General features: G+C 41.3%; 1 protein-coding gene across 7 annotated transcripts in view; it reads left to right on the top strand.

Moving 5' to 3' along the window:
- MOB3B (MOB kinase activator 3B) overlaps positions 1 to 24,141 on the top strand; it is a 118,959-nt gene extending 94,818 nt beyond the window's left edge. For all 7 annotated transcript variants that reach the window (XM_030005000.2, XM_030005002.2, XM_030004998.2 and 4 more), the window contains one exon: positions 19,115 to 24,141. In XM_030005000.2, the coding sequence (XP_029860860.1) occupies positions 19,115 to 19,144 (30 nt within the window). In that variant the 3' untranslated portion in view covers positions 19,145 to 24,141. The remainder of the gene's footprint in view (positions 1 to 19,114) is intronic.
- Positions 24,142 to 24,638: the final 497 nt, after the last annotated feature.

The following is a 24,638-nucleotide window of genomic DNA, read 5'->3' as shown; positions in this document are numbered from 1 at the left end:
AGCCCACATTATCTCCCTTAATTAGAAAATGGGCCAAGAGCTGATTAAATAAACAGACGCCATATGCTTTAATAAACATGAAGGCAACTGATTTATCAACATAGCTTCAAGAAGGGAGAATAATTGGGGAAGCAGGCAGTAGATGAATACTAATATTAGCCTGCAGGACTTATGCTCTTTGTTTAAAATAGATTTTATCAGCCTTTTGCAGCCCGGTGCAGCAGTTATAAAATCAAATGAAGCAAATGAGCCAAATACAGTTCCCGCTCCCATTCAGGAACTGTGTAACTTGTCCTTTCTGCCAAAGTCAAAGAGGGGGGCTATAGTTTAAAATGCTGCATATCTTTTTCCCATCCCCATTGCTATGTTAATATGACAGATCCCCAAGTCTTCATAGAACTGTTTTGTGTGGGGACAAAAAAGGATGTTGGCACAGTCACTGACCCCGCAGGTGGTCCTGAGGAAAAAAATGCATGTCCAATTGGTTAACTTGGGGGAAAAGAAGAAGTCTGAAAGTGTATCTGCCCTTTCCTGCAGCTAACAGGCAGACAAGGCAGTCTGCACTGTGAGAGCTCTCAGAAGACCTTTAAGGCATGCCTCCATGGGGAGGCTATCAGGAAATAAATTAAGGTTTGAAGTTTAAGATGTCGCATCTGGTTTGTGCTGCTCCCTATGTGACTTGACTTTATTTTCCACTGGCAGTAGTTCATTTTAATTCACTTCCGAGCCTCTTCCCATGGCCAAAACTGTCCAGCTGAGTGGTGCCTATTACCTCCATCCTACCCTCACTCTGTGTATGTGACTGTTTGTATAGGGTGCTTTAAACATTTCATCTAAATGTGCTTTTTAGTAAGAATCTTAATGCAGCTGCCTCAGCCCAGTAACTTCCTGTTCAAACGACAGCCCAGGTACAGCAAGTAATGCCCATCTACTTCCTTTCTGTGATCCTTTTCTCTAACAATGGATTTTGTAGTATGTAGGACTTGAGAAATATGCCAGAGTACTTTATAAGCATGTCATGAGCAAAACAGTCTTGGTTTGGGGAATTTTACTTAATTTATTGCCGGTTAACAAAACTTTTGATTACAGATCTAGGTATTAAGGAAAAAAAGACAATTAAACAAAACACTTGGTGAAGAAATACCTGTCTTCCCCAAGCTCTAATTCACTAAAAAACTTCTCTTCCTCCCTTCTGGGTGTCAGCTCACCTTGGTTTTGCTACACGTTACACTCAGCTACTCCTTATCCCTTTGGTGAGGTGAGAGGCAAAGCAGGAGACCAGGGATGTGCGTACTGCTTCTTGCTTCTTACTCATTTTCCTCTGCTCCAGCATGGGTTTACCATGGGACACAGTCCCTCCCTGGTGTTCCTGCTCTGGTGTGGGTTGCAGATGACCCACAGTCTGTTCAGGGGTGTGCCTGCTCTGGCACAGGGTACTTCCTTCCAAAAGTACATCTCCGGCCACATCCCCAACAGTGCCACCTGCCATGTGCCCTCTCCATTTAGCGGCTGCTGCTGTGAGCAGAGGCATCATGTGCTTCTCTGTCTGGTTGAAGTTTTGGCACATGGTGGGTTATTTGCAGCAGTTTCAGGGGCAGCTGGAGGTAGCTGTGACTGGCACAGGGCAGTTCATGGCCTCCCACCACAAGTCTCACCTGTAGCCCCCTGCTACCAAAGCCCTGCCAGTTATGCCCAGTACAAAGCATCCTGTGCAAAGTAAGTCATGTGCAATCTGTTGCTTAAAGCCTTGCTTTCTGTTTCCAGTTCTGTTGTGGGTTTCTTGCCTGTCTCTGGGTAAGAGCACTTTTCATGAGTTTTCCCATGTGGAATATAAGAATATTTAGCATTTGGCAGAAATATTGTGAGCCTGCATTCAACAGTTTTTGCAAAGTACTCTGGTGAGATGAAATAAGAGTTGTAATAAGAGTAGAGTTTGCTCCTAGTTCAACTTCCTACCTTTGGCAGCATACCTTGACACATACAAAAGGAACGGGAAGACTAAAACTTCTGTGTTCCTTAACTCGGTGTTCGCTGATTTGCTTTGCTGTTGCTTTAGGAGTTCCACTGGTGAAAATGGGAAGTGTGCAAGCACCACGCTGTCATGCTTCCTAGCTGTGTAGAGTTCACATGAAACTAGCAGTCTGTTAGTCTGGGCTCTGAACTACAGATCCAGACCCTTGTTCCTGTTCTCTCTCAGCGTACATTGGATATCTTCAGAACTGCTTCACACAATACCTCATCTCAATTAAAAGTGTTCTCAATATATGCAACCATATACCCTGTCCCTGCTTGCGAAAGGTGTAGCTCTTTGCTCTTTGTAGTTAAGATATAACTTGAGACCTGTTTTTAATATATTTTGCTGGGATAGATCACTCATCAGCTTTTTTTACTTTTAAGCTGCTGTATGCAAGGCAACATAATCCCTTCCAAATAGTTTTTGATTTCTTTAGCTCAACACAGCATAAATCACCATAAATGTGATTTTCCTTAAAGAGAGGTGAGCACCTTCTCTGATATGCATCACTTTCCATTACTCCTGTCTCAGAAAAGAAAGGCTAACTAGCAGGTATAAAGTACTGCTATAGGTAGAGCAGGTCCCCCCTATAGGTATCTATCACTTGAAGGTGTCTTCTAGTGATGTGGCAGCATCAGGTCACAGAAGAAGTTTCTCTAGCGTAAATAACACCGTTTCAAAGAAAAAGAATTCCTCCTTCCATTCCCCACTCTGAGGGGGTGGGGTGTCTTTTTTAGCGCTAGGTGGTGACCACCTTCAGATGCCTGGTTTGGCTTGGTGATTGCAGAGCCTGCTTACTGCTGCACTCCAAGCTTAGCTAAAGCAGGCACAGATCCTGTCATGAAACCTGAGGATCAGAGCAGCTACAGCAACATGACCTCTAGAAGGCGTGTGGGGAAGAAAAAACTACAACCTGAAAAGCAATAAAGTTAATGCCAGAGAGGCATTAAACCAGAAAGTGGGTAGGTTTTTTTTTTTCCCCAGCAGAAAGGTGCCTATCAGACAGAGAGACAGAGGCAAAGAATCCAGCAGCTGTACTTCTCCTTCAGTCATGTAAGAGCCTTCTCATTCAGAGGCCTTAGAGATTCGTGACTGAATCTCAGTGCAAAGCATTTTGTTGGATAACAGCTGGTCATGCAGCCAAGTCTGCTCCCAACTTCTCAGCATTGATCTGTGTGTATTGCAGTGTCTTGTTTTGATTTCTTAATCTGTGTGTTTTAATTTGCCTGATATTTCACTGTGGCTTGTGTTTGTCAGTTAAGTTAAAACAAAAACCAAACACCTAAAAATGTGAGATTTCAGTGTTAAATTTGGAGGGCTGAGCATTGTGTAATTCACTTGAAGGAACAAGGTTCCCAAGATGCATTTGGTTTTTTTAAACTTCTGGGAGGTGCGGACCTAGCTCTTTTTCTCACTATTGAGGATTACACATTAACATAACCTTAAATTGTATTTCTAAGGAGGAGAGATAACGAAGGAAAAAAAGATATTTGGTCTTTTTGCTGTGCAAGTCTGTGCAAGGTCATAGAGGGCCTGAGAATGTGTTCAGGGCTTGTATATTCAATATGTAACCTGAAACTCATGTTCGAATAAAAAATCTAGGTGGCAAAGCCAGGTATATTTCATGTCTCTGTGGCCACCCAGTTACAGAACTGTGGGCAGGTCAAGCATTCATATCGTGCCAATGAGCAGTAGGAAGCGATGTGCAAGGAGGACCCTGCCAAATAGGAGGGAATGATTCACATGGTTTGAGTACATTTGCTTCTCTCACAGCTATTAGGAATTGTCAAATGCACAAATCTGTTTGCCAGAGATACCAGTGTATGTCATTTTTGTACGTATTTCTGTTTAATCAAGGTAGTGTCCTCTTACAGAGCAAAGAGTACCTTTTGTGCTCTTTCAGAACTACCCAAAAATACATTGCAAACCAGCCAGATTCCCAGCAGATTCTTGCATAACTCTGGAAACTATTGATGGCAGTGAAATTTCCCTCTGAGGACAGGGCTAAAAGACAGCAGAATATGGCTATCTGCTTTGCTCATTCTCCAGAAGCCTTTTTTTTTTTTATAAGTCCATCCTGTGAAAACTTTGACCTTCTTCTCAGAAGTAATCTTTTATAAACATTTTGTTTATAAGAACAGAAAGTAATAATTACACTTGAATGAAGAAAAATAGAGAAGGATATTATATACATGTGCTGTTCTGATAACTGTTCAAATGCTGATTTCATTTAGATGCAGAGACAATCAGCCATGGATAGCATTGGGGCTGGAAGTGGTGGCAGTTAGTGGAGCTGAGTGTATAAAAATGGTGAAGCTGGTAATGGACAGTGGTAACGACAATGGAGTTCATGTGCAGGATAAGCAAAGACAGTAAGGTTTTCTTGCCTTATTCTCCATTATTATCAGTATAAAAGCTTCCATTGGCTTTATAGCATGATTGGATTCTGATAACATTTTCATCCAATATTTGGAGTTGCTTAAAAGTGACCATCTAAATGTTGGGGTTTTTTTCCCATCTCTGTAGAAAACTGTCTTTCTGAATGGAATTTCTAGTGCTTGTCCAGGCAGTCTACTAAGTAAAGAGATGAGTATTTAATACATTAACCAAATCATTAAACTCTGTTCAGTTGTTTGAGGTTTTTTTCTTTTTTTTTTTTTTCTTTCTCTTTTTTTCCCCCTAGGAAGCAGTATTATATATTGTTTGCAAAAATCTATTATGGTCTGGGGGACAGAAGATTTCAAAGTTCAGGAAATTACATATTGAGGTTTGTGTAATGACCATAACTCTACCTTCCTATATTTTATGATTCAGAGCTGTATTGATGCCCTGATGACACTGACATGAGTCTGAGGCACTTTCTTTTCAGTCAGTGGAATTACTCCAGATCTTCCCATAAAATTCAGAGAAAAATGTAGCCCTGCAGCCACAGATGGTATGTTCATGTGCTGTTTTTCCACCAACACTAGTATTACACAGTATGCTGCTTTGTGTGCTGCTGCAGGCTGCTCTGCACCCCATGAATGTAATAATTGACAGGTTTGTAGGCACGTTTAGCAGAACAACCAGAAACTACATGGGGAAAAGGAAGAGTTGGTTTTGTACTTATAGCCAGGATGTCAGAAGTGCTGCCATATGTGTGTCATTGTTTGTGAAAAGACAGTGTTTCTATCTCTGCGCCTTTCAGCCAGTATCTTCCATATTCTACCAAAAAAAAAAAAACACCATCACTTAAGGTATAGTTCCACAATCATTTTAAGCCAAGATGAATGCAGTCTGAAACTCGAAATGGTGATCCTGCCCTTCTTATCACCGCTCACTGGATAGTCCTCTCTCCTTCCTTGTGTCAGAGCTAGCCTTTGTGTTACCATAGTCAGATCCAGGGATGGATCAGCTGAGCACCAGCTCAGCCAAAACTGGTGATTTTCATAGAATCATAGAATGGTTTGGGTTGGAAGAGACCTTTAAAGGTCATCTAGTCCAACCCCACTGCAGTAAGCAGGGACATCTTCAACTCGATCAGGTTCCTCAGAGCCCCATCCAACCTGACCTTGAATGTTTCCAGGAAAGGAGCATCTACCACCTCTCTGGGCAACCTCTTCCAGTGTTTCACCACACTCATAGTAAAAAATTTCTTCTTTATATCTGGTCTGAATCTACTGTCTTTTCATTTAAAACCATTACCCCTTGTCCTATCGCTACAGGCCCTACTAAAAAGTCTGTCCCTTTCTTTCTTGTAAGCCCCCTTTAAGTACTGAAAGGCCACAATAAGGTCTCCCTGGAGCCTTCTCTTCTCCAGGCTGAACAACCCCAACTCTCTCAGCCGTTGTGCATAGGAGAGGTGTTCCATCCCTCTGATCATTTTTGTGGCCCTCCTCTGGACCCGCTCCAACAGGTCCATGTCTCCTGTGCTGGATGCAGTACTCCAGGTGGGGTCTCACCAGAGCAGAGCAGGGGGGCAGAATCCCCTCCCTCAACCTGCTGGTCATGCTGCTTTTGATGCAGCCTGGGGTATGGTTGGCCTCCTGGGCTGTGAGTGCACATTGATGGCTCATGTCCAGCTTTTCATCCACCAGCACCCCCAAGTCCTTCTCTGCAGGGCTGCTCTCAATCCCTTCATCCCCCAGCCTGTATTGATACCGGGGGCTGTCCTGACCCATGTGCAGGACCTTGCCCTTGGCCTTGTTGAAACTCATGAGGTTCATGTGGGGCCACTTCTTGAACTTGTCCAGGTCCCTCTGAATGGCATCCTGTCCCTCAGGTGTGTCAACCGCACCACTCAGCTTGGTGTAGTCTGCAAATTTGCTGAGGCTGCATTCGATCCCACTGTCCATGTCACTGACAAAGATATTAAACAGTACTGGTCCCAATACAGACCCCTGAGGGACACCACTTGTCACTGATCTCCATCCGGACGTTGAGCTGTTGACCACTACCCTCTGGATGTGACCATCCAACCAATTCCTCATCCACTGAATAGTCCATCCATCAAATCCATATCTCTCCAATTTAGAGAGAAGGACGTTGTGAGGGACCATGTCAAAGGCCTTACAGAAGTCCAGATAGACAGCATCCATAGCTCTTCCCTTGTCCACTGATGTAGTCTCTCCATCATAGAAGGCCACTAGGTTGGTCAGGCAGGACATGCCCTTGGTGAAGCCATGCTGGCTGTCTCAAATCACCTCCCTGTCTTCCATGTGCCTTAACATAGCTTCTAGCAGGATCTGTTCCATGATCTTCCCAGGCACAGAGGTGAGGGTGACAGGTTGGTAGTTCCCAGGGTCCTCCTTTCTGCCCTTCTTAAAAATTGGTGCAGTGTTTCCCTTTTTCCAGTCAATGGGGACTTCACCTGACTGCCATGACTTTTCAGGTATCATGGACAGTGGTTTGGCAATTACATCAGCCAATTCCCTCAGGACTCTGGGATGTGTCTTGTCAGGTCCCACAGACCTGACATGTTCAGATTTCTCAGGTGGTCATGAACCTGATCTTCTTTTACAGTGGGAGCGACTTTGCTCCCCAGTCCCTGCCTTGTGGTCCATCCACTTGAGAGATGTGGGAAAAGACATTGACAGTGAAGACAAAGCAGTTGTTGAATACCTCAGTCTTCTCCTTGTCTGCTGTTACCAGTTTGCCTGTCGTGTTCATCATGGGGGTACACCTTCTTTGGCCTTCCTTTTCTGGCTGACATACCTACAGAAGTCCTTCTTATTTTGTTATTCTTTGTGTCCCTTGCCAAGATCAGCTCCAGCTGTGCCTTGGGCTTTCTGACCCCATATCCCGACACAACCGGGCAGTACCCCTCTACTCTTCCCAGGATACCTGTCCCTGCTTGCGCTGCCTGTGCATTTCCTTCTTGTCCTTTAGTTTGACCAGCAGGGCTTGACACATACATGCTAGTCTCTTGCCATCCTTTCCTGATTTCTTAGACATGGGAATTGAGAGCTCTTGTACTCTGTGGAAAGTGCCCTTAAAGATCTGCCAGCTCTGTTCTGCTGCTCCCTTGTCCCTGAGGGCAATTTCTGAGGGGGTCCTATTTACTAGCTCCTTGAACAGCTGGAATTTTTGCCAGGACACTTTTCCTGAGTGGTTATACATAGCCTAATACTGGCACAAGACAGGTGGTGGAAACATGGAGCTGGGAGGGGAAATGTGATGGTGCGACTGTTGCTTTTGTGGCAGCCTGCGCTTCTGACAGCACAAACATAGCCAAAAGTGTAGTCCTTCACTGTGTGCTGGAAGAATGAGTGTCCCTACCTTCAGGTGGGAGTTTGGGCTTGCAGCAGTTGCTAGTGCTAGTCCTGCCAGGTGTTTAGGGGATCACACAGAAGTGCAAAATACCAAATCAAGAAGTCTCTGTTTTCACATGAGTTTCTCCAAGCACCCTGTCTGTTTCAGGATGAGCTAATTAAAGTACTGTAGGCAGATGGTGCTCAGGTGAACACGTAAGTGTTTCTCTTTCGTGCTTTTTGCTTTGCCAGGGCTACGGCAAGGTAAGTATTAGTCCCCCAGCTCTGTCACTACTGTGCTTGAAGCCCAAGTAGCTACTGTTACACATCCAATTTACTACAAACAGTGCATCTTTTCACAAAATAATTAGCAGCTTTGCTGCATCTTTGTCTATACGACAAAAAATGTTTACTCATCAGGCAATTCCTTACCAGAAATGCTGTAGACATAGTAGAAATACCATAAACATAGCCCATCTGGCACTAGCCCTATCCAGTGATCACAGTGGAAAAATCAGCAGTAGCAGGCTTAACAAAACATGGCAAAGTATGGGCATTTTGACAAGGGTACACTCAGATGAAACACAGCTGAGTTAAACAAGATGATTAAATGAGACTTGTTCTGCAGACAAATTTTTCAAGCATACATTTTAAAATAAAAGTATACCTTTCTTAATTCACTAGAATTTTTTTCCAAATTATTATTTGTCTGCTTAGCTAATTTGTTATGTTTTTGGTGAAAATTAGAATTTGTGCTTTTCCAGTCCATTTGCTCCATATGTCCATTTACAATCTTCATGAAAGTAGTGATGGTACCCATAAATCAATAGACTGTAAAATATAAATTATTTGCCAGTCAGCAGAGGACAGTTTGAGCTAAAAAGGAGAGGAGAACTGATTTCATTAAATTCACTGTGTTCTTGTTATCACTATCCTTTATAGCTACCCAATTAGATTTTTATATTGCTGGTCATTGCCATCAAAGTACAGCCCTTTAGATCCTTCTGAAGCATCCTGTATTACAGCACTTACAAGAAGCAAGACAACAATAATATTAATACACTGTTTTAAAGATATCTCTGGGTTTTTATCCTTCTAGACTTCCCAGTGTGTTCTGTGTGCTGTCTTGCTGGCTTAAGCTTTAGGCAGGGAACATGTAAGGTTTAATCTTGTTCAGCGTCATAGATGCTGCTCATGCTCCAGAAGGATAACTGGTAATTCCCTAATTAATCTCTTGTTAGCAGATTCTGACCCAAAAATCTACCAGTGAAGCTTCTGTATGAAAAGCTTTTCTTTCTGCTTTCCTCATCCCTTGACATTGGGGCATTCAGACGGAGAGCTGGCAACCCGCTGCCACTCTGGTAAGAACAGGCAAGCCCAATCCAAATAGCTCTTTCTGGAGAAGCTGACACCTAGCTTTTCCATCCCTCCTCTGGCCTGCTTTTGTCTATCCTCCCACAAAATTGTACACCGTGCCCTCTATTGGATAGAATTTACTATCAGCCTCTCTTAATGCAAAACTCACTTCCTAAATATTTATCATGTGTCTTGTAGAAAACTGTGACCAACAGTTACATGTGTCAGTAGATGCAGAACTAACACCCAATATGTGTATACATACTGTTAACTGAGTCAGAGGTCATTTACCAATGTGTGCATGTTCTGTGGCTGTCTTTAGGCATGTAATGTAGGCATACAGCTATTCTAAAACAGTTCAAAATTCAGGTACTTGTGCGTTCACAAGAACAACTCACAGTATGAATTTATCTAATAATTTAGTTTTCCTACAAGGTTGTTGCTTATGGTTGCTTTAAATTCTGTTACTCATCACAAAGTGGTAGAGTGACTTAGTACTTTTTCAGGTATTATCCAAAATCAGGTAAATACTTGTTAAGCCAACTTTAAAGTAGGTATAATTTTCTTTCTTTTTTTTTTCCCCTGGTTGGTTGCTTTAGTAGAAGAGTCTCCATTCAGGCAAGGCCTGTCACTGCTGCCACCTAACCAGCAGTATTTTTTCCTTCTTAAAAAAAAAAAGAAAAAAAAAAGGAGGAAAAAAAAAAAAGAAAAAAAAAAGGAAGAAACCAAACATTCTCTGCCCCCCATCCGTTTTTTCCACTTCGATGAGATATGGTGATAATATCCAACAGGATTTCTTTTACATTGTAAAAATGATGAGAATGTCTCACCAAATGGATCTGATCACTAACTGAAGAAGAAACCAGTGGTAGCTAAATAAATGCCATCTTTTCCATCCCCTCCATTTCCTGCAAGAAGTTAGGGGGGAAATGAGAACTCTAGGACTTAACATTGCTGAGAAATAGGATTCTCAGCTTTGATGCTCAAAGAAAGCAGAGTCATAAGATGCACTGCAGTGCCAGAGTTCCTGAGTAAATAGTTTCTGTATGCATGTTTTAATGACTATTTTTATCACATCAGCTGCTTTGCTTGCACTGAACCCAAGCATGGACTGCTGAGAACAGGAGGACAGAAGGACTTTCCTACTGACAATTTTCTGTGTGTCATCAACTCATCAGAGGTTTTGGAGTGGTTCTTTTTGGTGCTGTGGATTAACCACTCTGCTGTCTTGTGCTTTGACACAATTACCTCTCTTTTGTGGGTACATAAGTACAGGTGTCTGTTGCTGGTGAGGAGCACACCACATAAGTCCTGTTTTAAAGTTAAGCTAATGGATGTAAATTACAGCTTGTTGAATAAAAAGGGCTTCTCCAAATTAATCCACATTTCGTAGTTTGCAATAAACAACATCACATTTGTACTTCAAAGACATTATTAATAGAAGGTAAAAAGAGTTATAGTTAACAGTCCAGAATAAAGCGAGAACTGGAAAATTTTGAAGAAGCTTATTCCTCCAAATGTCTTCAATTTTGCAAAACATTAAAAGAGCAGAAACTAACTGCAAAATAGCATCCATCTGATACTTTTGCACTTCTTTTTTTTTTTTTTTTACAATTAACTCCTATGAGATTGCTGTAATACAAGACATGACACACAAAAAATCTTTTCCATAATTATTTAATTCATTTTGAGCTTCTGATGAGTTGATGTGAATCTTGCCTAGTCAATAGGTTGTTGCTCTGTGCTAGCACAGTATGTGTGGTGAGTAGCTGGCTTGGTTACGGCAACAAGGAGAAAAAACAGAGTAGAAGGCAGCAATTGTGGTTGCAAAAACCACAAAAAATGACAGGGGCATTCCAGGTCAGGTGTGATACAAAAAAGGAATTTGAAATTATTTGCTTTATAATGGATACATAAGTGTCTCTTCTACTCACATGTGAGCTTCCTGCACATGGACTTGCCCCCTGTTTAAATTCTGAGCTGAATCAGTTCCAAAATTGCTCCTTTAGTAACCACAACCTGATACCTTACTCTGCCTGTTCTACTAACTTGTAGCCAATGTGAAGCAGAGTTGCAGTTCATGCCCCATCAAGGAAAAACCCAAGAGAATACACTGTAGGTAGAATCATAAGGTGGCAAAACCTTTAAGAGTTTGATAAAATAGGCTTTTCCATATATATTTGTATGGGTCCATTTATAGTAGTTCTTATACTGATTAGTAGAAGGGGTCCTTGCTGATTGTCTGTGCTCTGTGTGGAAGGCACATTAACAGCAACCAGAGACAGGAAAAAGCTTTTTCACCAGCACTGCAAAAAGTAAAAGATGAGAACTCCTCCACTGTGGTTCCTGTAATGCTTTTGGAAATGCTTTTGTCCTGTGTGCATTAGCATCTCAGCGGTTCTTATTAGTATGGAGAGAACTACTGATGTTCATTTTCTTTAACAAAGTATCATCCTCCCAGTTTAGATATATCCTGTGCTTCTCTGAATAAGGTAGATCAGCTGCCCTTACTAGACTGAAACAATGAGGCAATCCACTGATTGAATGTTGTCAATCTTCACAAATAAAACACTGCTTAAAAAAAACCAGCAGCAGCATGTCGTGGTTTAACCACAGTCAGCAACTAAGCACCAGGCAGCTACACACTCACTTCCCCCCCACCCAGTAGGATGGGGGAGAAAATCAGGAAAAGAAGTAAAACTTGTGTGTTGAGATAAGAATGGTTTAATAGAACAGAAAAGAAGAAACTAATAATGATAATGATAACACTGATAAAATGACAACAGTAATACTAAAAGGATTGGAATATGCAAGTGATGCACAGTGCAATTGCTCACCACCTGCTGACCGATGCCCCGTCAGTTCCTGAGCAGCAATCCCCCCCCCCAGGCCAACTCCCCCCAGTTTATATACTGGACATGACGTCACATGGTATGGAATACACCTTTGGCCAGTTTGGGTCAGCTGCCCTGGCTGTGTCCTGTGCCAACTTCTTGTGCCCCTCCAGCCTTCTTGTTGGCTGGGCATGAGGAGCTCAAAAATCCTTGACTTTAGACTAAACACTACTGAGCAACAACTGAAAACATCAGTGTGTTATCAACATTCTTCTCATACTGAACTCAAAACACAGCACTGTACCAGCTACCAGAAAGACAACCAACTCCATCCCAGCCGAAACCAGGACACAGCAGAACTTGAGATTTCCTAGTGGCAGTTTTGTAAAAAAAAGGGAAAGATGTATTTATCATCCCATTTAAATAGATCTGTTAGTGTATAAAATTACTTATGTAAAATACCTACTATATGCAACAGAATTGTAGTTCATAGTAGAGAACTAACATGTCTCCTGGTACATTTTCTGCAAAATTTTACACTAGAGATAGTGTTACAGTTTGCTTATTCACTCTGCATGACCTCAGTGCCAAAAGGAGCACACTTGAAGTCTGTTTAATAGGGTAAGATACACTAAAACCAGCAGATGGACTTTTATTTTATCATTACAGAATATAAAAACACACAGAAGGTGAAAGTACCTCCTTGGAATACGATGCCTTTAAGCAAGTCGGTCATCCAAATGCATGTTCTGTGTATCTGCCTGGATCTAACCCTACTGACAGGTGCATTTCGCAATGTAATTTCCTGATACTGTTCCTGCTTGCAGTCAGTTGATAAAATGCCTTTGTTCTCAGTGATAAGAGGTTACATTTGCAGACAGGAGTATTATCTGTGTCCTGCAAACATCACCATACAAATTCGGGAGTAATCAACTAGGATTATTATCAGGCCATCCTTAGCTTCAAAATAACTACCCTGAAGCCAATCAGATTGTAGGAGAGATTAATTTAGTCCTGTGCATCATGATAATTGAGACTCATTCAAGTGGAAGATGACCTGAAACCTAACAAAGGAAATACCCCAATGATCAATATGCCCATTGGATAGCAATTACCAGTCTGTAGGTTTTTTTCTGTCAATATACAGAGACGGGGGCAACTAAAGAAGTAGAGGAAATTTTTTTTAGTAACTTTGAAGAAAACAATTTTTAAATGAAGATTCAAGGTGTGGCTTTAACTAAAAACGCCAGAAAAAAAGGAGTTTTGCAAATGAGTTATCTGTTACAAATCTAGCTTCAGCCTTCCTATCCTGGTCAATTAGCTGTCTGAATATAGATTAGTTGTACAGCACAGGATCTTAGATCGCGTGATCTGTGCTATTCCATAGTAAACAGCCTCTTTTGTGACCAGGATACAAAGAGCCTTGTCCACATGATGATTATTTGTCAATTGTTGAAATCTTTGTGAAGAAAACAAAAATGTTGCAGAAGTCATAGCCATTTGTGCTTTGAAGAGCAGTATGTAAAATGTTCTTTTAAACCTTTTGCTTCTTCATCTACTTATTCTGTGAAGTGGCTCCGTGGGTACATCACTGAGCCTCTCTGCATATATATGCAATTCCCCTTGGGTGTGGCTTGCTTTTCTGTCTGTGAGAGTAGGGAGGAGAAATGTATGTCCCAGTGATGCTTGTGTCTGCTCCAGCAGAGCCTTCTAATCATGAACCACACATCACAAGGGTTGTTTGGCTATTGCCTTCCTGCCCAACATCGTGTATTTAATCACAGGATTGTTACACAGATATTAAGTTGCTTAACTGTGAGAATATGGTTAAGGCTGGGCAATGTTTTTTGGGGGGTTGCAGTGTTTGAAGACACGAGTACATGGCAGGCTACGTGTGGAAGGTTGTTTTCTCTAAGTTGATAAGTTGGGACACGTGAATTGGGCATGGTGTCCGTTGCTGGCATCTCCTTGCTGTCCACTGCTTGGCCAGGTCTTCCAAGCTGCTGGGTACCTCTGGGCAAGGTATCCCTGCCTGTCAGGAGGCAATACTTTTCCTCTAATCACTTCTCTGCTGAGACACTTGCATCCATATCTTAAACCCTCACCATGCTTAAAACAGTTGTCAAAGGGCTAAAACAAGCTGTTGTCACATCATTCTTAGGCTTGCCAACTGACAGTAGGAGGTGAGGAGGGGGAATGGCAAGCCCTGCTCTGCTGCGGTTTGGGGAACTGGAAGTGAGGGTGGGACAGAGGCACTGAAGGAGGATTCAGATCTTTAAAGCAGCCCTGGTTTTAGTGAAGATGATTATTGCATTTATTAATTTTCTGGTGTTCTTATAAATGCTTTTATACTATTTATTCATGTCACTTCACCCACTTTCCCCTCAGCTTTTTCACAAGACAGACTGCAGACCCCTTGCTTCTATTAAATACTGGAAGAAAGGTGATGTCAGGTTTTTTTATGCCTTACGTTTTCCCCACTCCGTATTTGACTCACGCAAGCATAGAAACACTAATTTCTTAGAAGAACATGATTCTCTATTGGGGAACTCATTCTTCTTGTAACACATTCAAATTTGATCTGCATCTCCCCATAGGTAGATTTGTCTCGTTAAAAAGAGATTTCTTCAGCTACTTTTGCATGCTGTAAGATGTCCGATTTTTCCCATTCTTTTCCTACTTTATTTAAAGGTGAACTGTGGAGTGGAAATTAAAATAGTTAGGTATAGATTTATGTGCTGAATGTATCTGACAAGTATGTTAGAGCAGTACGGAGGGAAGAGGACCAGACATCTATCAGAGATAAAGATTGATTACCCTTTTAAGACTCTGTGTTGCTTTTTTCACTTCTTCTGGGAAATCATGTTGGTATTCCCTGGAAAATGTTGAGGAATGCATCCTTCCATGAAATCACAAATGCTAACGCAATGGACAGATTTCTGGTGCTTACAAAGTGGCTTGTTAGCATTAACTCCAGCAAGTGAGGAAGTACTTTTACGGACTTGACAAAGAATAGCAAATGTTTCTCTTTAAGTTACCTTAGAAGTTAGTTCTGTGTTAAATTCTCCGATGTGGCTGATCTGTGGGCACAACATACAGATAGGGTCCAGATTTTTCTGTTTTGTATTTTGGCTTTGAAAACCAGAATTTATTTCTGCTTTCATTTTTTGAGTTAACTGTGTAATCCAAAATTCAGAGCAAGAGCAAGTCAATGCAGCAATACAGAATAACGCTCTGGAATTTCTTGAAATTCATTTGCAAGAGGAAGCACATCTGGTATCAGAAGCTCTGGTATGGAGAGTTTCTGTTAACAATGTTTTGTGTGTTTAGTCAGCACAGAAAGACTTTGAAAGTTTTAAGGATCTTTGAAAATGTTTGTGTGTGCCTGTCCGCATCTCTGTGTCTGATTCTCTAGCTTGTCTGTCTAGCCTGTATATTTCATTTAATATCCAGCTGGGGCTGGGTATTGGTAGTACCTTAAGCCAAAGAGTCAGTGTTTCCAGTCTTCCTGCCTTCTCAGATGAGTCAGTCAACGGCTAGTTGTAATTTCGCATGTTTGGGAAGTACTCTTACGTGTTTTTAATTGGTAATCATTAGTCAAGAATATACCTCTACATATTTCCCAAATTAAAATGAACAGTAAAGTTTCAGAGAAGCACAAAACCAGTAAGTCTCAGGAAACACTGAAGAAGACTCAGCTTTGAGTTTGTGTTAAAGGCAGTGCTCACCTAGTGGCTGTGCACCACCAGAATAACTAAGGAGCCAGATCTCTGATGAGGTTTGAGAGGGACTTCTCTGCTGAGTTAAGTAGAGTGGGACTGTGTGCTAAGTTCCCTGGTGCCCATCAGAATCAGTGAGAGATTTTCCAGCAGGCTCTGTGAAGAGCGGGTGATTAGTTTTTAAAGGTAAGTATCTCAGAGGGAGCATTTGGCAAGTAGGAGCATTTTGCTCTATAAAAGGCTCAGCAGTAGACTGTGCAGCACACAGCATGCCTCATGTTGCCGTCTGGCTGAGGTTGGGCACTGTGAGTATGACCCTTCATCTCATTCTCACCAGCATTTTGAGTGAAGCTAACTTTTTCTTTGCCAGCTTCCTAATTATATCAGTCTTTGAGAAAGCATTTTCTGTTTGTTTTTCTTCCCTATTGTAAATTCCTCTAAGAAAAAAACAGCTAGAAGTAGGTCACTCTCACAAAGCATGTACCAATTCACTGTTTCAAGGATCAAGTTTTGGTGGTTTTTTTTAAAAAACACATCTATTTCATTGTCATTGGCTGAAATCAGTAAAAGCTTAGGCACGTATGTGCAGGAATTCAATGTGACCATATGTCTGTACTTCTGTGTCCCTCATTAACTGGTAACAATATAGGTCAATACAGAAAAAATTTCTGTGCATCAGAGATGATCACGTTTTGTAAGTTTTAAGGTTTTCTGACTTTACAACTTTGGTGAGCATTTCCAAAACCAAAGCCAAGCAGGTGTTGGAACAGAAGGCCTGTTAAGTAGAAGCAGGAAGAAAACTGCAGAGCCATTTGCAGCAACATCCTCCTGACAGGGCAGGGGGAATAGGATTTAGCAGGGAGATAGTGGATGTAAGAGACTGTGAATATAACTGTATAACCACACAAAAATCCAGAAATGAAGGGAGGGAGAGGCTTGGGGAGAATTTGTATTACTATAAAAAAATAAATTCTGCCTCTACAGAAAAGTTAGGAAGGGCATGGTAGGTTTACGTGTCATGACTCTTGAGCAGTGAAACACTCACAGCTGACACCTAGCTGAAACTCACATGGCAAACTGATTTAAAGTCCTCTAGTTTACATCTCATGCATAGATTATCTAGGCTTCTGTTCTTTCCTTTGCCTGGACACATTTATCCATGTCTAAACTCCTGCCTCTGATGCTATTTTTTTCTTTAAAGTGAGAATAGAGATGCATTTTACATGTTGAATATGTTGCTTATGATGTTTTATTATTCTGTTGAGAGGCAGTTTGCCACCCACTGCTCCCAAAGGAGGGTGACCAAGTTTACAATGACTCCAATAGTGTCCACATTACTCTCTTTACTGCTTTTCTAACAGGATAGTAGCACAGTGTGGACGTGCAGACACTGAGTATGTGTAAATTTAGGGGTCTGTAAAGTTTAACACTGCCTTCAGAAGCATTAGCACCCAATTAATCTTCAGATAAGGGAAATTAAAGAATTATTTAAAATCTGGGAAGAAAACACAGACTTTGGCAATAAATACTCCCTTCCTGAGTGTGTTTTAGCTCCTTTCTGCTTGTGGCAGATTTTGCTGAGGAAGGTGCTGAACAGTCTCCGCAATGCATGTGCCTCCTCAGGCGGTAGCAAAAAGCCTGGCACCACCGTATGGAGGCAGCTCGGAGTGCAGCTGGGGAGCAGCCAGGGCAGCACCTGGCATCCTCGGCTGGGAAAAACAGCTTTGGAAATGGTGTCGGGCCCTGTCAGTGAAACTTCTGCATGGTGTCAAAACATATCAGGGCTTGTGGCCCCTGCCCTGCCCTGCCCTGCCCTGCCCGGGAAGAGCTTCCTGAGGGCTTCAGATCAAACTGCGTGCTGCTGGATTTTACCAGCTTCTAGATGCCTACTTTGGTCAGAGCTAGTTATCATGGTGTTGGTGTAGTAGTAAATTAAATGCTGCTCTTCAGTATTTCCTAGAATAGTTGCTTTTTCTGATCTCTCAAAAAAAGAAGAGGGAGAGGCATTTTGTATATGCTTGTGTATAAAACAGTAGGAAGCTGTCCAACAGCGTGCTGAATTATGTTAAATTCTGCATTTGGTGTTTGTTGCTCTGAAGGAATAAGCCTAATTGCAGCTGTTTCAAAGGAAAACACCCCCCCCCAAAAAAAAAAAAAAAAAAACAAACCCCAAAACATTTAAGGAGAAAAAGAGACAGATTTTTCCGTGAATATTCACCTTTGCCACCTTCAACAAATTAGAGGAAAGGAAAAGCAACTACTAGTTCAGATTACTGTATGGGTTGCCATGGAGATCACACATTACTGTGTAAATTATTATTCTAATTACCATTGTCTTTATAACAGCTGCAAATGACAATATTTCATTCTGTTACATGCATGACAGCAAAATAACAAGTGATGCCAGAAATTTTATGAATCAACAAGAAATGAAAACTAATGAAAGCTCTGGAAGGGGAAAGAAGTCCTACAGTTCTACATAGGATTCTAGGTGGAGAAAAGATCTGTTAAGCACAGAGTAAGATACAGTTACAATACTGTCAGGAAGCCCTTTAAGTTAGATACCAATGATCTTATAAATTATAACAAATTATTCAAGCAAGCTAAGAAGATTTTTAGAAATTCCTGATAACTTGGTAAATCTAAATGGATTTTCCAAGGGAAATACTGTACAGTCTGGAGACACTATGAAAGAGGACCTAAAGCAACAACCTGCACAAATATGATGACCCTTAGATGTGGCAACCCTTCAGCCTTGGCAGCAAATGGCACACATTTATGCGATGTATGTGGATGGCTGTTGGACAGACGATCTGATACATTGTTGCAGAAAATCTGCTGAAAAATACAAAGAGTTTTATAGAATGGGGCAGCCAGTTGGGGCAGACAGTTATCAGAGAGTTTGTATCAGAGTGCCTGTAAATCAGATCAGTTAAATCCTGTATGGATCCCAAACCCCAGTTCCTAATGGAGTCTATGAATGCTCCAAGACCCCATCCTAGAGACAAATGCCTCAGCTCTGGTCAAGTGTTAAAGAAGATTTGTGTCCGTGTGCCCTTTGTGTCCACGTGTAGGCAGAAGTAACTACACAAAGAATGTATCGCCACGTTTCCTGTTGGCTGCGGGTTCAATGGCAATGATTGGAATCCTTTTTCTTATATTAAATTAAAAAGTTTCTTGCTTTTGCAGCTGATGTATTTCTTTTTTGGGGGATGCAAAACCATTTACCTGACATGGCTAGGGAATTAGTAGGGTATTAAAGCTGTCAAAAATGACAACATGCTGCATGCTAATTGCCAGTTATGTTCGTTGTCCTTGAAAGTGACAGAGAGGAGCAGAACCATGGTGGCATATAAAACCGTGTGAATTTGCAGAGATGCAGAATTGTTACCTGGGAAGAGGTGCATGCACACTTTACAACAAATGCCATTTGCTTTTTAATTTCCCCTTCTTGTTTTACAGAAAGAGATGACAACCAGGATGTGTCACTAAAAAGCTACCCACTGAAGAAAAGCAAGGTCCAATTTCCTTCTTACTGCAGAGTTCAAGAACGTGACAGCCCCCATGGACTGAGCCTGCTTGTTAATCCCTGAAAGCAGGAAAGTTGGGAACCACAGTTACTTTCACAAACGCTTCCCACCACTGTCAGTGTTCTTAACACTGAATATGCTGCTAGGAAGCTCATCTGAGCGACATGGATTATTGAGGCAAAGAAGAATCAATTTCATATTAGTTCTAGCTCCTTCATTAGGGACAAGAACCTCTTCAGCCACGAATGATGACAGACTGTGCTCCTGCTGCTAAAGCTTTACTGAAATTCAGGTCCCTGGGCTGACCTCCAGATTAGTTGTTTTGAAACAAAACTGTATTGTTAGCTGCAATGTTGTTTTCTTTTTCTTTTGTTTCTTGGTATGTGCTTTGTTTTGTAAGTGCAGCAGAATATTAAGACGGTCTGGAATTGCAGAAGACTTTTAGCCTTTAATGCCCCCCCACCCTTCACCAGGCCACCTAAGGCTTGGCCACCATTCCCAAATGCCAGCAAGCCTTGTGTTTCCAGGAACACAGCCCTGTCCTTCAGCTGATCAGGCAGTTTGTGCTTCATTGTGTCTCATAATCAGGTGACAATGGGACAGCCTGATCTCAATTAGATGAGTAGGAATCCAGATATAGCTCTGCAGTGTTGAAGTCTTCCCTTTGAATTCATACTGTGACTGACAGCAAATCTGCTCAGTATCTCTATGTTACCTAAAAAAGCAGCAATAGTCAGCATTTTCCTGAAGTACCCTCTGAAGTACACCAATCTGTCATGTAACTTGATATCCTCCCATCCTCTTAGAAAAAGGATCCCTCTCATTCACCTTAAAGTTTCATCTTTTCAGGGAAGAAATTTAATTTTAATAACTGGGAGGAATATACAGTAAAGATGAGTAGTATAAAGGTTAGAGCAGGAGGGAGTAAGTGAAGGTCTCAGTTGCATCTAAACAGTGTCCAGCAGTGTGGCTTGCTTTCTACACTGGACTAACACAAAATTTTTTTCCAGTACTCAGTCCAATTTAACACATGTATGGACAGCCTGGAAGGATCCATTGCAGTAAATCAAGTCTTCTATGCCAAATATGTCCTGCTAAGAGGCTTTCTTCTACAAAGAAAACAAAAGCAATAGTTAACAGAGAGATCACAAGAGCTGAATAAATGGGAATCAAGTGGAACACAGCTATATATTCTGTGCCTTCTAATGAATTTTGCACCCTTGTATTATTGTGAAAGATTATTCCTTCCTGAGTAAGCGCTGAACCCCGTTGCTGCCTTCTCAAGTGAGTTAGGTATGTTTACATCTTCTGAGACAGTATCAGAAGCAAATCTCATAGAGTATCCAGTGATTGGAACATTCAAAATAGAGGGGTAGCAGACACTAAAGAATAACAGCAAACCTTTTCTAGCTCATGTGGTGGTACATTCTGGTTTGCTTGCCTGCCTGCTTAAAATAGGGCTTGTAAATGTTAGTGATCACGTCCTTGCTGGGACAAAGGGCTTTTGTCTGTGAACATTCAGTGTAACTTGTGGAGGCTTTTCTGCATCTTTAGAATTATGCAAGCAGCATTATCCTTTGCTTTCAAGGGGATGGACTGAAGTGTTCCTACCTCCTTCAGTGGTCTTTGCAATCAGGTTAATTCTTTGGGGATTGGAATGCGCACACAGGTAATTTCTGGCCTGCTAGCACTTTTGCAGGATATAACTAGCTTGTGGAATTCATTGCCACAGCTAATGCTGAGCTTAGTTGCCTTATTTTAAAGAAGATGAGAAATGTTACATCTTTGGAAGAAGGTACATGGTACGTGTGGATCACAACTGCCTGGAATTACAACATTAATTGCATACAAAAGGGTTTCTTGTACTCCTCCAAAGTGACTGGGCTGTTGCACTGTTGGAGATGGAGCTGTAGCCGATACAGTGCTCTTGAATTTCACCGTGGTCAGTTGCCGTTTGGGCAGTACTGCAGTGCTATATTTTAAAGATTAACATGAAGATGCAAATGCGTGGAATTTTGTGCGTAAAGATCAAAGTCACTACATATATTGAAAAACATGGTATTTTATGCATAAAATAATTTATTCTTCATTTTATTACACTACTTACCATACGCTGTTTAAGTCTATTTACTGTAGCTCAGTCTGAAGATGAAGAATTTGTTCCCATTTACTTTGAATTATTTTTGAATAACCTCTTTGTGAATGCAAAACTTACCTGTTGGAGTATTTTCCTTTCTCTAAAACTGTTTTTCATAAACTCTTGTGTTTCCTTTTCTAGTACAGCACACTGTATGAGGCAAAGGAGGGAAATGCAGAGTTGAACCCTAGAGGATTTGTGTTTGACCTGGCCACAATTCCTGTAATGGGAAAAACCTATTGCAGCCCAGAAGCTGAACCAGCCACAAAGAAGTGCAAAATGTACTTGGTTTGGTTGCTTATTCTGCTGGGAAGAACATGGAATTTGCTAGGTGATGAAATAAACTTTGTCCAAATGGCAGGGCTTGGCCTTCAGCTGAGTATCTCGCAACAGGTACTCTTGCTTCCACTGCAGAGATATTCAGCCACGGCCCAGCCGTCTCAGGCCATGGGCCATTTCTCCTTTTCCTGTGCCTGGTATTTGATATCCCAATAAGAATGATGTCTGGAACGTGGCATCACTACATCAAAGTGTCGTATTATCCCTTCCCATAGGAGAGGGGCAGCATCCTCTTGGATCTTGTGCTCAAGGATTCCAGCTTCATCAGTAATTTGCTTGGGGTCACATCTGGACAGAATCGTGGTTTTGTTGTTAATTGCGGGTCCTGGTTTATGTGATTCCTCAGGATATGTAATGAGAACTGAGTTTAAACATGATTGTATGCAGAGGCACCCTTTTAACCTACTGAGAAAAACTTTCTACCTGATCTTACCAATTATGTATGTTCCTAATCATTCCAGCATTTCATATGGTTCTGGGATTTGGTGGGGAAGAGGTTGTTTGGGTTTGTTGTTTTGGGTTTTTTTAATCACCTTTCTAGTCTTTCAATCAGGTCTTGTTTTTCTTGCCTAAAAAACAATTTTTTTTAGTCTGCTACTTGAGATGCTGTTAAGTGTTAAGCTTGAAGGCACTATGAGATGGATCACTTCAGCTGACTGAGACCACAGGCAGCTTTACTTCAGAGTGTGAAAGGATCCTGTGATACCAAAATTGCCTTCAGCGATTAAAGACTTAATAGCTTTCATTTCTCTGTAATAAGGGATTTTGTAATGAACTTCTACTTTGTGTGAACATAGACTAGTGTCACTGTAGTGACAAATGTAACATGAAACAAATCTTAACATAACCTCCCTTAGGTTTTATGAAGGGTCTATCAGGGTCTATCAAAGGGGTTTTTTTTACTGATACACAGGAGTGAAATTGATGATTTCCACCAGATTTGAGAGAAGTTGGGTACTTAGGAAAACTTGAGTTTTCTCCAAGCACTCAAGCTCTACGCAACAAAACTTATACCAGACAAGGTATTTGATTCTCCTGACCAATGGATTCATTAAGAACAAGGCAGGGAAAGGGGAAGAAAACAGTTAACGTGTAACTCTATGGGGACCTACAAACAGCTACTCAAGACGTGCAGAAACCTAAGGGATGAACATTGTCCCAGTGATCATGTGCAAGAAAAATCACTGGGCCTCTCCGGAGAGGACACAGAGAACGGTACCCTCGGGGAGCCACTATTACCAAGTCTCTATTAACAATAGACTAAAATGGTCTTTTAGCACCTTTGTACTTTGGGTTGAATAAATTAGCAATTCTGGAGCCCTCTCACAAAAAGCCATTCCTTCCTTTTGCTTTTTACCTTTTCTGCATGTTCTTCAGGTTTCTTAGATTTTCTGGAAGTGAAGTCTCAGAGCTGGCCTTCTGCCTTTTGATCTTCTTTACGCTTTCCCAAGGACGATGTTCTTGCAAAAAGTAGCTTTCTCACCTCTCTCTGTACCTCCAGAAAGGATACCTCTCAACTACACCCTCTGAGGAGAGACCGTCAAGGGTTGGCTTTGCATTATCTCTTCAGAAGAGCAGAAGCAAGAGAGCAGGAGGTACCTGCAAGCACTGCAAAACAGGATGCACTATGTATAAAACAGTAATATGCTTGCTATTATATAACATGCTTTAAGTGCTTTAGAAAGGGGATAACACTGGGGCACCCAGTACAGACAAGTGGTCAGTGTTTAGACATTTTTTCCTATATATTGGAAGAAACTAAAGACATTTTTAATAATTATGGAGACTATTCCAAGGCAAAGCAAGCCAAATCAGTCATAAGAACCTGGTAGTGGTATACTTTTACATCTAAAATGATCAACCTTGATTTTTCATGTATTTCTTGCTAAATAGAGAGGCAGTGTTCTTCAAGGTTTAGCCAAATAACGTTGGAGGTATTAAAGTAGTTGTTTCTTTTCTGTTTTAATAAGTTTTCCTATTTTAAAGACAGATATAATATAATAAAGAGTTATAATAATATTCTGCCAGGGAAAATACAAATTACTTCTCCAGTCTAATACATACATACGCGTGCATGTGTGCGCGCATATATATACACACACACACACACACACATTTGGTGGGGATATGGATATAGAAGTATCAGTGTGTGCATATCTACAGTCCCTGCTCTTCCCCACAGAATACATTTTTTTATTTTGATAATTTTTAAGGGGGATGCATCTTTCTAAGAAATAAGTGGTTGATTCCTTTTCCTCCTCTATGCATCAGTGCTGTTTGGTATGTTAATTTTTTTAATGATGTCAGATGTGTCTTAGGCTCTTTTAGTTCTGTTTGTTATTAAATGGTGGTTCAACTGCATGGGCAGAGAGACCGACACTAACTGTTGTACTTATTAAAAGAAAAGGAAAGATGACTTTTCAAATCAATCTTAGTGGATGAAGTGATGAAATCCAAATACAAATAAAAGAAACATAACCTTGCAGAAGTGTTGTGAAGTTGTTTGGGATGTAATTCTTCAGCAAAAGAAATGCATATGGTTTTCTTACTGTGGGGTAGAATCTCCTGGCAGGCTCACAGGACTTAGAGGTGAGTGAGATCCATCACTACCAATGCACAAACTCCTTCACAGCCCTCCTGGCACCAATGCGACATCAAGAAAAATTAATTTCATGCTAATGAAAACTGGCCAGGTTCTCACTGACACCAGTGGGATTGGACTAGCCATTCAAGTAGCCCTTCCTTAGCTAAGCTGGCCTGCTAGTTCTTGCCTGTCAGTTCTTCGAGCTTGGGTAACTCATGCATTTCATCACATTCTTCAGCTGGTTCCTGATGGGACGCTCCAAGCCAGGAGGGACATGTAAGTAGCACAAAGCCAGTTAGTTCAAGGCAAAGTTTCATCTCCTAAAAACAGAACTAAAGAACTTTGGTTAGAATTTGGCTGCCACAGAAGGAAATTAAGGTCTAATGGGATGACAGA

This window comes from Aquila chrysaetos, chromosome Z, assembly GCF_900496995.4.
Source record: "Aquila chrysaetos chrysaetos chromosome Z, bAquChr1.4, whole genome shotgun sequence".
NCBI lineage: Eukaryota > Metazoa > Chordata > Aves > Accipitriformes > Accipitridae > Aquila > Aquila chrysaetos.
This window is presented reverse-complemented; position numbering and strand designations above follow the sequence as displayed.